This window comes from Anas acuta, chromosome Z (genome assembly GCF_963932015.1).
Source record: "Anas acuta chromosome Z, bAnaAcu1.1, whole genome shotgun sequence".
Taxonomy (NCBI): Eukaryota; Metazoa; Chordata; class Aves; order Anseriformes; family Anatidae; genus Anas; species Anas acuta.
Genome location: NC_089017.1, coordinates 31,704,814 through 31,719,472, shown reverse-complemented (window position 1 = coordinate 31,719,472; position 14,659 = coordinate 31,704,814). Strand labels below are relative to the sequence as shown.

The following is a 14,659-nucleotide window of genomic DNA, read 5'->3' as shown; positions in this document are numbered from 1 at the left end:
TGGGCACTGGGACAGGCTGCCCAGGGCAGTGGTCACAGCGCTGAGCCTGCTGGATTTCAAGACGTGTTTGGACAATGCTCAGACACAGGGTGTAATTTTTTGGGTAGTCTGGTGTGGAGCCAGGAGTTGGACTCAATAATCCTTGTGGGTCCACTGCAACTTGGGATATTCACTGATTCTATGATTCTAGTTCAGCAATTGCAAGTGCTGGGTGCGGGTTTTTAAATTAAGGATGACACCCTGGGAAGCCCTCATTGTAAATGATGTCATCAAAGTATCATTAAATGCAGGTAGAAATAATTCTGGCAAGCCCCAATTTGGGACATGGTCACAGTGCTGTTTAGCTGTGCTAACAGGACTCCGGGCAGTTCATAAAGCATCAGCATTACCACCAGTGTTCAAACTTTTGGATGGCAGCCTGTTTCGCAGTGTGTCTCAGGGTGTCCTCAGAGCTCTGTTGAGTCACACCTGGCTGCTGATGGCTGCAGGGGTGTGGTGACTGGGTAGGTGCTCTAGGAAGGTGATGCTGCCACTCCCCTGATTTCTCCAGAGGCAGCCGCTGCTCAGTGAACTGTTTGCAAGTAATAGGCTTTAATATCAGGCAGAAAAACAATTGTGTGCTCAACCCTTCTCCATACCGGCATCGAGCTCTACCTAGTTTCAGGCATGCAGCCTTGAAATAACCGGTTTATGCCTTCATGCTGCAGGGGCTGTAAAGGCTCGGTACCCCCTGACTGTACGCCACGGTTTTGGCTGGGAACTAATTTTCTTCAGAGAGGCTCACACGACGCTTTGTTGGGGTTTAGGATGAGCATAACGCTGATAACAGGTTGATGTTTTAGCTGCTGCAGAGCAGCGCTCACACAGCACCAAGGCCTGGGGGCGCACCAGGAGCTGGGAGGGGACACGGGCAGGACAGCTGCCCCAGGCTGGCCAGAGGGGTGCCCTGCACGGGCACGGTGAAGTGTTTTGGGTTCGGGACGAGAAGCGCTGCCACTGCCCAGCACCGGGCGCACGCAGCCCTCGGGCGCCACCTCCCCGCCCGCCCGTGCCTTTAAGGGCGGCGGGAGGCGGGGGGGGCGTGCCCGGGGGGGCGGCTGGCGGCCGGGCGGGCGCTCGCCATTGGCTGCCCGGCGCGGCGCGGCGCCCGCCCCGCTGGGCACGCCGTTATGTCGGTGTGGCGGCGGCGGCGGCCGCCGGCCGGGTGGCGCGGCGCGCATGCGTACTGCCAGCCGGCGGGGCCGGGGGCAGCGCTGCGAGCGGGAGCGGGGCGGGCGCGGAGCGGAGCGGGGCAGGCGGCGGCGGGGCAGGGGCAGGGGCAGGAGGAGCGGGGGCAGGAGCAGGGCGAGGAGGGGCAGCGGCAGCAGCAGGAGGGCGGGGAGGAGGTGGCCGGAGGCCGGCAGCGGGGCGGGGCGGGGCGGGGCGGCAGGCAGACGATGCCCACCGCCGGCCGCGGCCGCCCCCGCCGCTCCCCGTCCCCATGAGCTGACGCCGCGGGGCGGCGGCGGGGGCAGGGGCAGGGGCAGGGGCAGGGGCAGGGGCAGCAGCGAGCGCCCGGCGGGGCCGGCGCCCCGGCATGGCCGGCTCGGTGAGTACCGCGCCGCGCCCCGGCGTGTTCCCGTCCCGTGCTTTTATCCTGTGCTTATCGCCGTTTCTCCTTTATTTTTATTTATTTTTATTTTTTTCATTGTTTTTTTATTTATTTCCCTCTCTCCCCGCGGGGTGCTCGCCGCCCGCCCCGCAGTGCGCCGTCCAGGTGAAGCTGGAGCTGGGGCACCGAGCGCAGGTGAGGAAGAAGCCCACGGTGGAGGGCTTCACCCACGACTGGATGGTGTTCGTCCGGGGGCCCGAGCACAGCAACATCCAGCACTTCGTGGAGAAGGTCGTCTTCCACCTGCACGAGAGCTTCCCCCGCCCCAAGAGAGGTAGGGAACAAAAGCGGGGGGCTCCTCGCCCACCCGGCCGCCCCCCAAACCAGCCGCAGACCCCCCCCCCCCCCCCCCCCCCCCCCCCCCCCCCCCCCCCCCCCCCCCCCCCCCCCCCAAAAAAAAAAAGGGGTCTGCGCCCCCCGCAGGGGTGCCCCTGAGCCTTTTGTCTGGGGTCCCCCGGCGGTGCCCGGGGTGCCGCGGGGAGGTAGCGGTGCAGACAAAAGGAGGAGGACGGGTGCCTCCTTTGTGAGCAGGTTCCTCTCCCTGCTGGGCACCCTGCTGGCTCCCCACGGCTCTGCGGTCCCCACGGCACCTTCAGAGCCCGGGAGCGGGGTCCTCGCTGCCCAGAGCGGTGCAGGGCAGGAGCCGGGCGTGCGGGGGGCAGAGGCAGCACGTTTCCCAGCGCTGGGATGGGAAAGCCGCTCTGCGGCGAGGTAGAGCCGTGCTTTGACTTAATTTTTAACTTAAATTTTTGGCTGGGTTCAAGGGCAGCAAGAGCTGTGACTCTTGATGCGTTTTTACATCAGTTATTGTGGATCTCCAAGAGCGTTTTCCTTGCCTCAACCAGTGCCCTGTAAGAGCAGCAGCGCTTCAGCTGCCGAGATCTTCTGCTCGAGCGTGAGCTGCTATTTCCCTTTTGTCATCGTAAAGCCGAATATGTTTCAAAAAGTCTGTGTAAAAGCCGGATGGGGTTGCACAAATTGTTTTCAGTGGCTTGTAGTACTGTGATATTCCCGGTGAATTAAGTTGCCCAGATGCACAGTGGAGCCTTCCTTTCTTCCCTATTTCCCTGTTTCTTGTGCAGAAAAACGTGACTTCAGGTCAATCTAAATAGTTTGGAAGAAAAACTGAGCTCTGCATAGCCCAAATAGGCGCAGTGGCATTGTCTGTACGTAGTGAATGAACATAGTTATATTGAAGTCGGGGAGAGAAAGTACGTTTAATACTTTGAAGGCTGGTCTCTGTGTAGCGGGTGCTTACAGCACTCTGCTTTTATCACCGACTCTGTATTTATTTATTTATCTACTTGTTTCTGTCTGGCCATGGGGAACATGACTTTGCAGCCCAGAGCTAGGGGTGATTGCTAGGGGCGATGTGGATCTCGCTAGTAAGAATATATTAGGACTTCGGCAAGTGAAGGATGGCATGGTTTGCTCCAGCGAGTGCTTTGTGTCTACAGCTGCTGAAGCTAGTTATGCAGTCATTTAAGCCATTGTTTTAAAGTGTTTGTTTTGGAGTTTTATTTCTGTGCGTCTTTTTCATGATGTGGCAGCTGCTGGGAAAGATGCCAGCTTATATAGCCCGGGAGGGGACTTGTCATTTTGTGATTGCACATGACTGGGATCATAGGAGAATACGGGCTGTTCGGTGGGAGAGGCTGCCGTAGGACGAGATGGTGAGCGCTCTGTTCCCTTCCAGGCTTTGCTCCCCCTCCCTAAAACTGCAGCAAAGAGGAGCTGGGGGGCAGCGTGAGGGACTTCAGGCCCTCGAAATCACGGTGGAAAAGATGAGCATTGTGCTGCTGTGTTTGAGTTATCTAGCACGCTCTCTTGTGTTCAGATGTGTTCAGAGGAATGGCGGTGACGTGCGCCTTGTGAATGGGAACATCTTGTGTGTTTTTCTAACTTACAAATATGGTTAACGTCTTTGCCAGAAATATTCTGGGTTTTCTTAGCTCTCTAAGTCGGGGCTGCTGGTTTGATCTGACCTCAGATGGCCTTCGCTGTAGCGGTGGAAGTGTTGCCTGTTCCGTGGGAGTAGCAGGCTTGCTGGTAGCCGTACCCACTGGTTGGTGTTTGTGTACTGGTTCTCAGTCGCTGTCCCTGAAGTTGCGACATGCTTTATTGCTTTGTTACAAGATAACCCACCACTTGGAGTTACTTGATAAGTTCTCAAACTAATCCTGAGCCTCCCCTTTCATGAGCAGACGTAGGTGTACAATGTTAATGGAAGCTAAGTGTCAGGATAGGGACTGGCTGTAGGACTGAACTTCTCGGTGAGTGATCTGTGTATCTCTGGATTCGTGCTGTGAATGGCTGCTCTGACGTGTGTGCTTGTGAGGAAAAGTTCTAATTCATTAAGTCTGTTTGCAAAACCCTTGGATCAAATTGAGAATAATAAATGAATAGGCTATCATGGGCTCCTAGCATTTATGCTACCAGCTCACTTTATTGCTGGCATAGTCATCCAAACATCGAGGGAGGGGAGGTGAATTATTTTCTGAAGCAGCTTTTCCATGCGCTTGCTTTACTTGTTTATGAGAATAGCTGGGTGAATGTCAGTTTGGCTACAGCTCTGGTTTTGCCTATCTCTTCTGGCTGTACCAGGCAGGGATTTTGGAAATAGTGGATGTTGGTGGTAAGTTTGCAAACAAAGGTGTGTCCCTGTGTTTGTTCTACTAATAGCTGCTGCAGGGCAGGCAGGGTCCTATACACTGAAGTTGCATTATTTTTAAGGTGGGAATGTAGCTGGGAACAGCATTTGAGTTTCCACAGTGCAGAACAGGCTGATTTGTGTGCCCAGTCAAGATGGGAAGGTGATGGTGACTGGTGGGGAACAGAGTGTGTATTATCTACAGCCACTTAATGAACGAGCCTTCTTCACTATCTCACCTTAAAAATTTGAGCTTGGCAGCAGTTTTGTTTTCCGTTGTTTGCCTTGTGATGCTCCAGTTTGTCCTTGCACGAAGGAGCATACAGTCATTCTCCATGGTTCCCTGCACTTTGTCACATCTAATGGCTTGCTTCTGCCATCTGACTTCCATGAGTAGCTTCACTGGGGGGACTGCAGGACTACTTGTCAGAATAAAGAAAGTATATCGTACCCAAGCCCCATTGCGGAGCAGAGTTTTGCAAGGTAAAAGCTCTCTAAGATCATGCAGTCACCAAAAAAAACCCACAAAACCAAACAACAAACAATGAACCAAAAAACAGTTTTCAAGTTTTGCCTGTTTCATGATGCTTAAGTAAATTGGTTAACAGAAGGTATGGAAAATTACTAGGTTTCTAGCTTGATTTCAAATCATGTGTTGCGCTACCTTTTTCCAGTCGTGTGAAGGAAGCTGTGCTGTGTACAGGAGTATAGCACGAAAGCACACCCATGGAACAGGCTTTTGTCACTGAGTTACGGTTCGTTTTGGTCCGTTGCATAAGCGAGCTGCCTCCAAAAGAGGAGCTGTTGCTCTTTATGACAATATATCTTGTTATTTCTGAAGATGCTAAGTGGTTTAGAAAAACTTTATTCCTCTTATGATTGCTGATGCTCTGCAGCAACAGCCTAGCTTGCTATTTGCCTCGCAGCATTTCGGTTGAGTAAGGGAACACATCCCTTGATATCCTCCAGCGGCTCATTTTAAGTGATTATTGGAGACTGCATTGCAGCTGGTGTGGCCTCAGTGGTTAAGTTTCTGTTAATTAGTGGTGCATTTTGACAAATTCTTTTTTTTTTCCTTATTAAAAAGGGGTGGACTAATATTTCTGTGCAAATATCCTAATATAAAAGCGCAGGTTTGGAGAGGAGAAAGTTGTAACTTGAAAAGTGGAAGGGAAGGTGTTGCTTTTCCCCATGGACTTGAGGGGAACAATGGTTACTGCCTCACGTTGTCATATCATGTGTTGTACATCACTAAAACTTCTTGAACTAAGTGATGCAAGTGGAGCTGCTTGTTACACTGCTGGACCAAACTGTAATGTTATTTAGAAAATCCACATTTCCATTACCGTTCCTTTTTTCTAAGGGTTGTCTGCTAGTGCAAAATGAAACTTTGGTGGACCATAACACTTCATAATAGATTTAGCAACTGTAGGAAGTGCCAATGATTGCTTTCCAATAAAAACAGTCTTTCCCTTCTCCCATGATAGCTTTTCCAGTTTTGTTCCCGCAGTTCAACTAGGCAGTTTTTCTGAAAAATCTTCCTTATGAGAGTTAGGAGCTCTCCTCTCCTCAATCTGTCATTTTCTAGGATTTACAGCGAGGAGGAAGAAACTCTGAAAGACGCAGTCGTTCTGCATTTTATTGTTGTTTGTTAATTTTTTTAAGGTGATTTTGTTCTAAAGACCACGGTACTTTGTGGGGTGGGTGGCAAGACGTGAATCTTCTGGAAGGGGAAACATGGTATCGAAAGATGGCAGAATGCATGTGTTTTTCCTTGTGGAAGTGGCTGCCCTGCAAACCCGCAAGCAGACTTAATCTCTGGCATCTCGTGGTACAGGGTGGTACACGCTCGTGTCTCTGACATCCATGGTGTACAGGAATGCAGCTGTAGAGTGGAAACTTTGTAAAAAGCATCCTTCAGTGTGTTTGTAAGGACTTCTTTAGAAAACGTATCTGTAGATAAACCCTAATTTAGTATGCAGAATTATTTTTTTTATGAAGCGGAGACTTCTTTTCAATGTGGAATAAGGGGAAAAGACTCATGGCTTTCTTTTCTGTGTATACTGCCTGGAAAATCAAAAGTGAGAGTCAAATTCTGCTCCTACACACTTGGATTTGTTGTACAGTGTTAGCTGTATCAGTCACTGGACTTGTAATGGACAGGTTGTACGTTGTCAGGATGTAATGAAGCTACTCCACTGGGATGTTTTGTTTTGCTACTTAAAAAGAATGTTTAAAGTGAGACAATTTTAGTTTAGTGACAGCTTATTCCTTTTGTGAAAGTACATCCAATGGTGTATTTTAAACAGTCTCTAGTGTCCCATCTTACAGCTTTAAAAATGCTTCATGAAGCTCCCTGAAAGTATTTATTGAAAATATGCTGGCTAAGGAAATCAATAAAGTACCTTAGATTTAGCTTTAATTAGAAAATACTGATCCGTTTCCCCCGACTATATAGTGGTTTTGTTTTTAAATTTTCTTTTCAATATATTTCACTGTATTAGGATGTATGGAAGAAATGCAAAGAGGATCCTTGATCTTTCCCTCTGTTTGTAGACCTATTCTTAATTTGTTGACCATAATGCAAAAACTGGTTTTAGTAGTTCGTGTTTTATATTGTAAAAGTTGGGAGAAAATGGCCTGTCCATATTATCTTTCTCATGATTCTCACTTAATTTTTTATTCTTTTGGTGATCATCTTCTTTTTTAATATGAAGTATGAAAAGATAGTAGCCATGACCTGCCCCATGTAAAGTCAATGAGAGGCTTAGCTTTCTATCAGTTTTAGTAAATAGAGAGGTGTGAGGATAGAGACCAGCAGCCATCTTCTTATTTAGTGTACAACTTGAGTTTTCCTTTAAGTAGATGGTCAATCTACTGACTGTCAGTAGATTACTGACAGTCTACTTCTGATTGTCAGAAAACAGTTTTCTGTTGGATATTTTAGTAGGGTATTTAGCTACACTTCTAAGAACTTAGGAAGAAGAGAGCTACAATTAACTTATTTTTTTCTCCTCATTTTGTTTTTTACCTAATCTGTCACACCTGGAGGGGTAGGCTATGTAGGAATTTCTTTTTCTATCAGTCCTAGAGATAGTGTTCAAGAGTATCAGGTTCAATACTGTAACTTTAGGGCAGGCATTGCTGATTTAATTTGCGAAGACGTTGTTATGGGCTGTGGATTTGCTTGTCAGTGGATTCCAGTTGCAGCCAGATAGGACTTGGGATGTCTAGTGGGCAGTTTTGTTTGTTTAACAAGAACTCTAGAGATTTAACGTTGCTACTCCTTCAATAAGCAGCTGAAGAGCCGTGAGAATACATAGGTGTTTTCAAATGCAGTTTCTAATTCAGCCCAGTGTAAATCACAAGGGCATTTCTCACTGCTCTTTCTCAGGGGCTGAGAAGAGGTTGGATATAGTGAAGCTATCAAGTTTCATCATTATGTGAGTGCTGTCAGTAAAAGCTGGCAGCTCTGAAAATAAGATGCTACTGGTAGAGGAAAACCTTTTTCTAAAGAACCTTTTTCTAAACCTTTTTCTAAGAAATTTCACTTCTCTGGTATGTCTCTAAACATGATCAAGTTTGAAGATGATGCTTTATTTCGAAGTCAAAGTGTAATAAGGACTTGGGCAGCATACATCTGTTTTATGAGTATACAGCTCCATTCCATATATTTTTGCATCATTTAAGTAATACTAGTTTAAAACTTACTGCGTATATTTGTCAGTCCTTAACAGAATTGGTTTGCTGTCTGGGATGAAATGCATTGCATTCAATTTAAATGAAGTTTAAGATGGAAGTGTGACAATGGGTTCTTATCCCTGCTAAAGGTACTCAGTGATTGTACAGTCTGTAGTACCTCAGTGTAACGGGACACATGAATAACAAGGCTGCTACATCATCCAGCATCACTAAGTTACGCTTTAAAAGATTACTTGCATGTTTTTAATTGTAGATAACTGTGTGTTTTGCATTTATTATCGTTCTCCTCCATGGGATGTGTAGTTCCTGCTGGATTCTTTTTTTTTTTTTTTTGTTCCCATATAGCATGTTTCTACAAGGGAGAATGCTGATTTTTCAGTTCAGATTCTCATTGCACAGTTCTTAAAAATGAGCCTAGGTTACTAGTAAAGGCATACAGCATTTATCTCATGTCATGTTAACTTTATTAACAATGAAATGGTATTCATGGTATTTTTAGTTTTAAGAAGTTGTGGTTAGGGTTTCCTGAAGCTACAGTATTAATTCTGTAACTGAGTCTCCCAGATGTTAAAAAGGTAGGAGACGAAGTACAGTTTCAGGGTCGTCATACACAAGGAATTGGGTAGCTGTAGAGCAGTAGTCATTTGAAAGAAGTGTGGAGAACCAGGTTGTTGTGCATGAGATTAATTCTGTTGCTTCTTTTGTAAGATGGGGGGAAGATCTCAGCATTTTTAAATCAGTAGACAGTTATAAAATTTAGGTGAGAAAATGAAAACAGCTCAGTTTGTTATTTGTATAGCAGTAAAAAAAGTAGCAACTGTTTTTATCCTCAGAAAAAATAGGTGTCTTAAAGATTTTCCTATGTATCTGTTTACTATTATAGATTAGGTGATAGGAACTCCAGATATAATCTGTCAGATTTTGTTAATTTAGTTCATGTTACTTTTGGTGACATTTTTCAAGGTACGAAGGCTGTTCTTGTCACGTTGACATGCAGTGAGATTGGAGGGGTTTGGTTTTTTGTTGTTTTTGGTTTAGGCTTTGGAACGAAATGCTGGAGTGTTCTGTCCTTTGTGTTGGAACCTGTGGAGAAGACTTAAAACTTGATAGCTGCAACCTGGCAGAACTTATTGATAATGCTTGCGATAGCTAAACAGGCTAATTTACAAAGGCTTAATCTGGTCTGCAGGCTGCTGCAGTTTGACGGCATTCATTTTTGTGAGATTCCTATGCTGGTCACCAGTATGTTTGAAACAGTGGAGTTCAGCTCATGTGGGATCATTTTGCAGTGATTGATGGGCACATGAGAACAAAGTGACAATCAAATTCTAGCACTTCTGTACATTTGCCTGAAAATTATGCTTCCTCATCCTGTCGCAAGCCACTTGGCTTCTAATGGAAAATGTTTTTTTTTTTTTTTTTTGCATTTCTGTTGGCTTTTTGCTGTGCTTTCTCATATATAAAAGGGAGGAAGAACAGAGTGGTATTTAAAATATTTGTACTTAAGTCTTTGTGTGAAGAGTTTTTTGTTTTTTTTTTTTAAATGAAATGTCTTCTACTGCCTACCATTAAAGGATACAGCTAAAATATTAATTCTGCAGTTTAGAAAATAATTTAAAAATGTGTATTGCTAGGTAAAACCTGTTTCCTTGTACCTATTTTAAAAGAAAAATAGCAACCTTCTTTCCAGGTTGCTTTTTGTCTTTTTCTTTGTTTTGTTTTTTAAGTGTTAGTGGACAAGTCTCTGCTGCCAGGCAGCCAGTCATGGGAAGAGCTTCTTTCATCAGCCGCCTTGTGATGGTGCTCCCATGCACAGGCTACGGATGCTGACCTGCCTCTGATGCTTGCCAGCAGAGGGGACATCGTGCTCTGGGTCTTGCTGAGGGCTCCTGGGTGGGCAGGTGGTCCCCTCAGAGGAGCACAGGCCTGCCTCTTGGGCTGCTGGAGGAGCTCTGCTTCGACACCTCGCCTGCTGCAGTGTCACACCGGTGGTGGGTTGTGTGCTGCTGCCTTCAGGCTAGGACCTGGTCTGAGTGGTTGGTCCATGCGAATTGCCTGCTTATGGCTTCAGCATCCCACATGTAATTTTATATAAGCAAACGTGTCGGTACAGTAGGATGTGTGCATTTGTTGTGTGGAACTTTGCTCTTGAAGTTAAACACCAAGATAGGTGTTTTCTTGGTGTAAACACCAAGGTAGGTCTTCAGGTGGTTGTGATAACAGAGGTTACAGTGCAAGCTACACTATTACACGTTAAAAAGAAGCAGAACTGAACTGAGAAATATGGGGTGGATTAAACTTTGCTGATTGTTAGGATACTGAGCAGCTTGTTGCATGTCTAAACTTACTATTTGTGGCTGCTTTTCTGAAGCTTATAGAGGAAAAACTCCACCCAACTCAATTAGCTGCATATTATTTTGCCCACTCTGGACAGAAGTAATATGAACATCGCACACCACTTGAAACAAGGGTTGACAGACAAGGTGTTCTCTATTTCTAGGCTCGTAAGGAAAATCAAGGACTTCCTGTGTGTATTTACAGGGAGGTGTTGTTTTACTTCTCATGTGCTAACTTTAAAGGGCAAATAATCCAGAAAGGAATAATGTTGAGATTTAGTTGAGGCAGAACTACTTGATATCATGGGCTGGAAGCCAGCAGTCATTGAGCTCTTCATCCTGTGAGGGAAATAGGGCAGGTCTAAAAGCACTTGTGGTAACTCAGGAGGGCAAAAGTCTTCCTGAGGAATTTTGATTAGTAACTATTCTCCTATTCTCCTTTTAAGCAGGTAAATAGCATTCAAATTACTCTTGAAATTCAATACTGGGGCCAATAATTAACAATAACAAAGATAAAAAAAAAAAAAAAAATCTTTGCACAATTTATCTTACATAATATAAGCTACAGGTGGGTATTTTGCTGAAGTACGCTGTGAAACTGCAGAGTGGCTGTTTGTAAGTGATCACAGCACTGATACTGTGTTTTACTGCAAAGCTGGAGAAGTGGATTGAGTTTGAAATTCCATGTGCTTTCTAAATACAGAGATGCACATGTCCTGATGTTTTTTTGTATGGTTTTCTGTGGCGTGGTGTTGGTTTTTTTTTTTTTTTTTTTTTGCTTGCCTGACTTGGGACACAATACCTTTCTGGATATTCTTGGTGCCTCAAAATGATTTTATGTTAATACAAGAAAGGAAATAAAAAACGGCAAAATATATTGAAGTGTGTGGAGCCATATGAATGGGATAGAAACATAGATCTGAAACCAGTTTCTGTAAGGGGATCTTAATGAAAGTTACTTTGTTAGAACAATTCCAAAATATTTCTTTAGATATCCATAAATGTTTAAAGCTGAACAGCTTTCACTTCTAAAACAAACAGCATGCTCTTGTGATACTGTCAGGCCAACAAAGCAGTATCTTCTCTCTGAGAGGGAAAAATTGGGGAAATAAGCAGACAACAATAAGCACCACTTTATTTTTTGTAGTCAAATACAACACCTGACCCTTTTCAGCCTGCACCTAGCTGATGTCTTTTACGATCCAAAAGCCACACAGGCATTGGAGGCGCTGCTCATGTTTGGGATCTGCACGGCGTGTGCAGGCTCACCAGCATCCCAGCCTCCAGCGGTGGTGTTTTGCCTGTCCCTGCCCGAGTGCTTGCTCCAGTCCCATGGTGTGGGGCTGCAGGGAGTGAGGAGGAGGAAGAGGTGGGCATCCACTGCTGGCGGGTAACCCCACGGGAGACCTGCTCCTGGGTTTTGAGGAAGGGCTTTCGTATGCTTGAAACCTGAGTGCTGAAAGTGCTTAGGCGAGTTGTTGTCTCAGCTGAGCGGCTGACCAGAGGGCGGGTGTGCAGTTGTGCTAGTACCACTGACTGACCCTTCTCTGAGGTCATAAACGACAGCACAAAAACTCAAACCAGACACATTTCCGTCACCTCAGAAAATAACAAGTGATGGCAAGGAATAAAGACAGAATCCAATGATGCCAGTAATATATAATATATATTATAATAATATATCTGGAAAACATATACTTCAGACAAAAGATGTGTTTTGTAGACATACTGTTTTGCTTAGCCTTTCCTTTAAAAATCCAGTTCTGAGGGAAATTTCACTATGCTAGAGGCAGAAAATCTTATGAGATCTGTAGTATGTGAGGGCTCTTGATATGTTTTGATACTGTTCCTGTTAAAGTTGCACCTTTTTTAACTGCAGAATTCTGTTCACATCTGATACAATTCCTGTTTTAAAATTGCTTTTTGGTACTCAAGTTACTATTTCTTTGCCTGTAGATTACTCTTTCCTCTAAAGTGTCTTTTGAAGTGTGTGGTTTTCTGAGTCTGAACCTTGTAAGGTTGCCACTTGTATCTATCAGATGTTCCAAAACAGAAACTACAACTTCTGTATATTTGAGGAGGCTTTTCTTCTTCAGCCTTTCACTTTAGCTCGGGTATTATTCTGATTCTGCAGAGCACTTCTGTGATGTTTTGTCAGCAAAAGATTTTACCCATAATGTGTAATAGGCTCAGTAACTTGTTACAGCTGAGTTAAGAGAAGCAGCAATATAGCTGTACAATTGGATACCCTTGTTGTCTGAAGACTCAATCAAGATACTCTAGGGAGTTTGACTTCTCAGTCTATAAACAACTGTTTTGTTTTGCTTTTGAAGGCTGGTCTTAGTGTGTCCCTTGCTTAATAAAAAAGGCAACTAAAACATGTAAATGTATTCTGTTTCGTGGAATTAACCTCGTTTGTCTGCATTATGTGCGTACGGGGAGGTGGCACTATTACAAGCAGCATTTCTGTTTACTAAGCTAACATCCTTTCTTATCAAGTTACTGGCTTCTATTATTCTTTAGAGCAAGTCTTCCCCATAATGCATGTCCTTTTAATATGGGAAACTACCTACAGCCAACTGTTAGAAACGCCGCAAGATATTTGCGTGTATATTACTGTGAAGTGATTCCATCCGAGTTCTTTGGGTGCCTTTCGCAGCCTTGTGTAAATACGCAAAGACCAGCCCCTGAACATAAATCAAACAAGGTAGCTCGGCAACGCTATAGCTGATCACTCGGCTTCTGCAGGCACTGCTAAGCACTCTGCTGCTGGCTGGGTGGAAACAATGAGAGTTGCCCCATCTGTCATTAAGGCATCCGTCATTAAGCTGGACCCATGCGGGGCAGGTCCTTGTTGCAGAGATGTTCCGTGTGAATCTGGCTATATTGCAGTTCGGTAGCTCAAACTTGGCAGGAGCAGTGACCAAACCGTTTTAGTGGGATGATGAATTTCAGAAACCCATCACAAATGCACACACACGCACACGTCTGACTGAACAGCAGTGCTGGGTGGGTGCTGTACCTGTCTGACAGCCCAAGTTGAGAGGATGTGCTGCACCTACTGTGTTTAAATGCCCCTGTTCTGGGAAACCTGCAAGTATCTGTGGGATATTGCACTTAAACAGTGTTCTTAAAATGGTAGTTGTGAATCGTTTTGGAATTTACTTCAGGCTTTTCTGTTAAAGTTGAGTCATCCCGTGCTGGAAAGTGCAATTTTCACCTACAGAATTCTTTCCAAACAAACTAAATGTCTCCATTGAAGGTACATGAGAATAAAAGTTAATATGTGACAAAAATGAGGTTGTCAAATAAACTGTGGAATGATTTTTGTTTTCATTATCCTTTCCTTTGCCTGGAAACTAAATAGAAACAATCTGGTTTCCATGAAGCAGAACTGCATTAGATTACTTCCTTGAATTTTTAGTACTGTAAAAGCAAAGTTAAACAACTGCTACAGATATTGCAGGTTTTGTAACAAAAGAAGTTTAGTTATACTAGTCTACTAATACTGGCCTGTAGGGATGTTTCCTTAGGGTATTTCTGTGTTAATGGCTGAACTGCAACTTTACAGGAGTTGGAATACTAATAAAGTACTTGTTGACTGACATTTTAAATATATGGTCCAAATTCTCTATTCATTTCAGGTGGAATGTTTAAAAGGTTTTGTTTTCAGTTTTGTGTTTTTATGAATAGCTTAAATCTGGGAATTTGTTGGTTTGTATCTAGACAACTGAAAATTTCATGTTTTGGTTTTAGTTTCCTCCTCTGTGGTCTATCCTGAAGCATAGATAAGGTACTTCTTGATCAAAATCTAATCTCTGGGTTTCGTACATCATCTTAATTATGCTTTTAGTATGTAAATATTAAGATTTAGCTATATAGCTACCATGTACTCTATAAATATGTTCATATGTATTGTAGTGTTAGAAGCTTAACAGCCTATTTTTCTTCTGACTTGAACCATAAGTGTTTTGAAACCTAATGCAGTGATTAGATCAGTGTGTTCGCCTTCAGGCATCCGTAACTTAATCTAAACTCTGCTGAAAATTTCTGGCACATTACTCTTTTGTTTTATTGAATAGTATTATTTTCAAATCTGGCATCTGTATCTTTGTATGAAAAACACTGAAACAAATTAAGACTGCTGTGTGATGGGGCGCTGAAGATACGGCTTACTTTCTTCTCCTCCTCCTGCATTCCCAGTATGGTTATTTTCTTTCAAACAGTTTGTGCAGCCTGTTTTACTTTGTATTAATCTAAAATAACTGGTTTTGAACTGTTTTTCTAAGAAATTGTGTTCACAAAGCCATTGTGGGGCCC

The 14,659-nt window shown here is 44.3% G+C and overlaps 1 protein-coding gene across 4 annotated transcripts in view; it reads left to right on the top strand.

The window, feature by feature from the left end:
• The first annotated feature begins 1,376 nt into the window (after positions 1–1,376).
• MLLT3 (MLLT3 super elongation complex subunit) overlaps positions 1,377–14,659 on the top strand; it is a 147,406-nt gene continuing 134,123 nt past the window's right edge. For 2 of the 4 annotated variants that reach the window (XM_068666928.1, XM_068666929.1), the window contains exons 1-2: positions 1,381–1,588; positions 1,745–1,925. In XM_068666928.1, the coding sequence (XP_068523029.1) occupies positions 1,577–1,588; positions 1,745–1,925 (193 nt within the window). In that variant the 5' untranslated portion in view covers positions 1,381–1,576. Of the gene's footprint in view, positions 1,589–1,744; positions 1,926–14,659 lie in introns of all 4 variants that reach the window. The other 2 variants (XM_068666930.1, XM_068666927.1) reach the window with 2 other exon arrangements.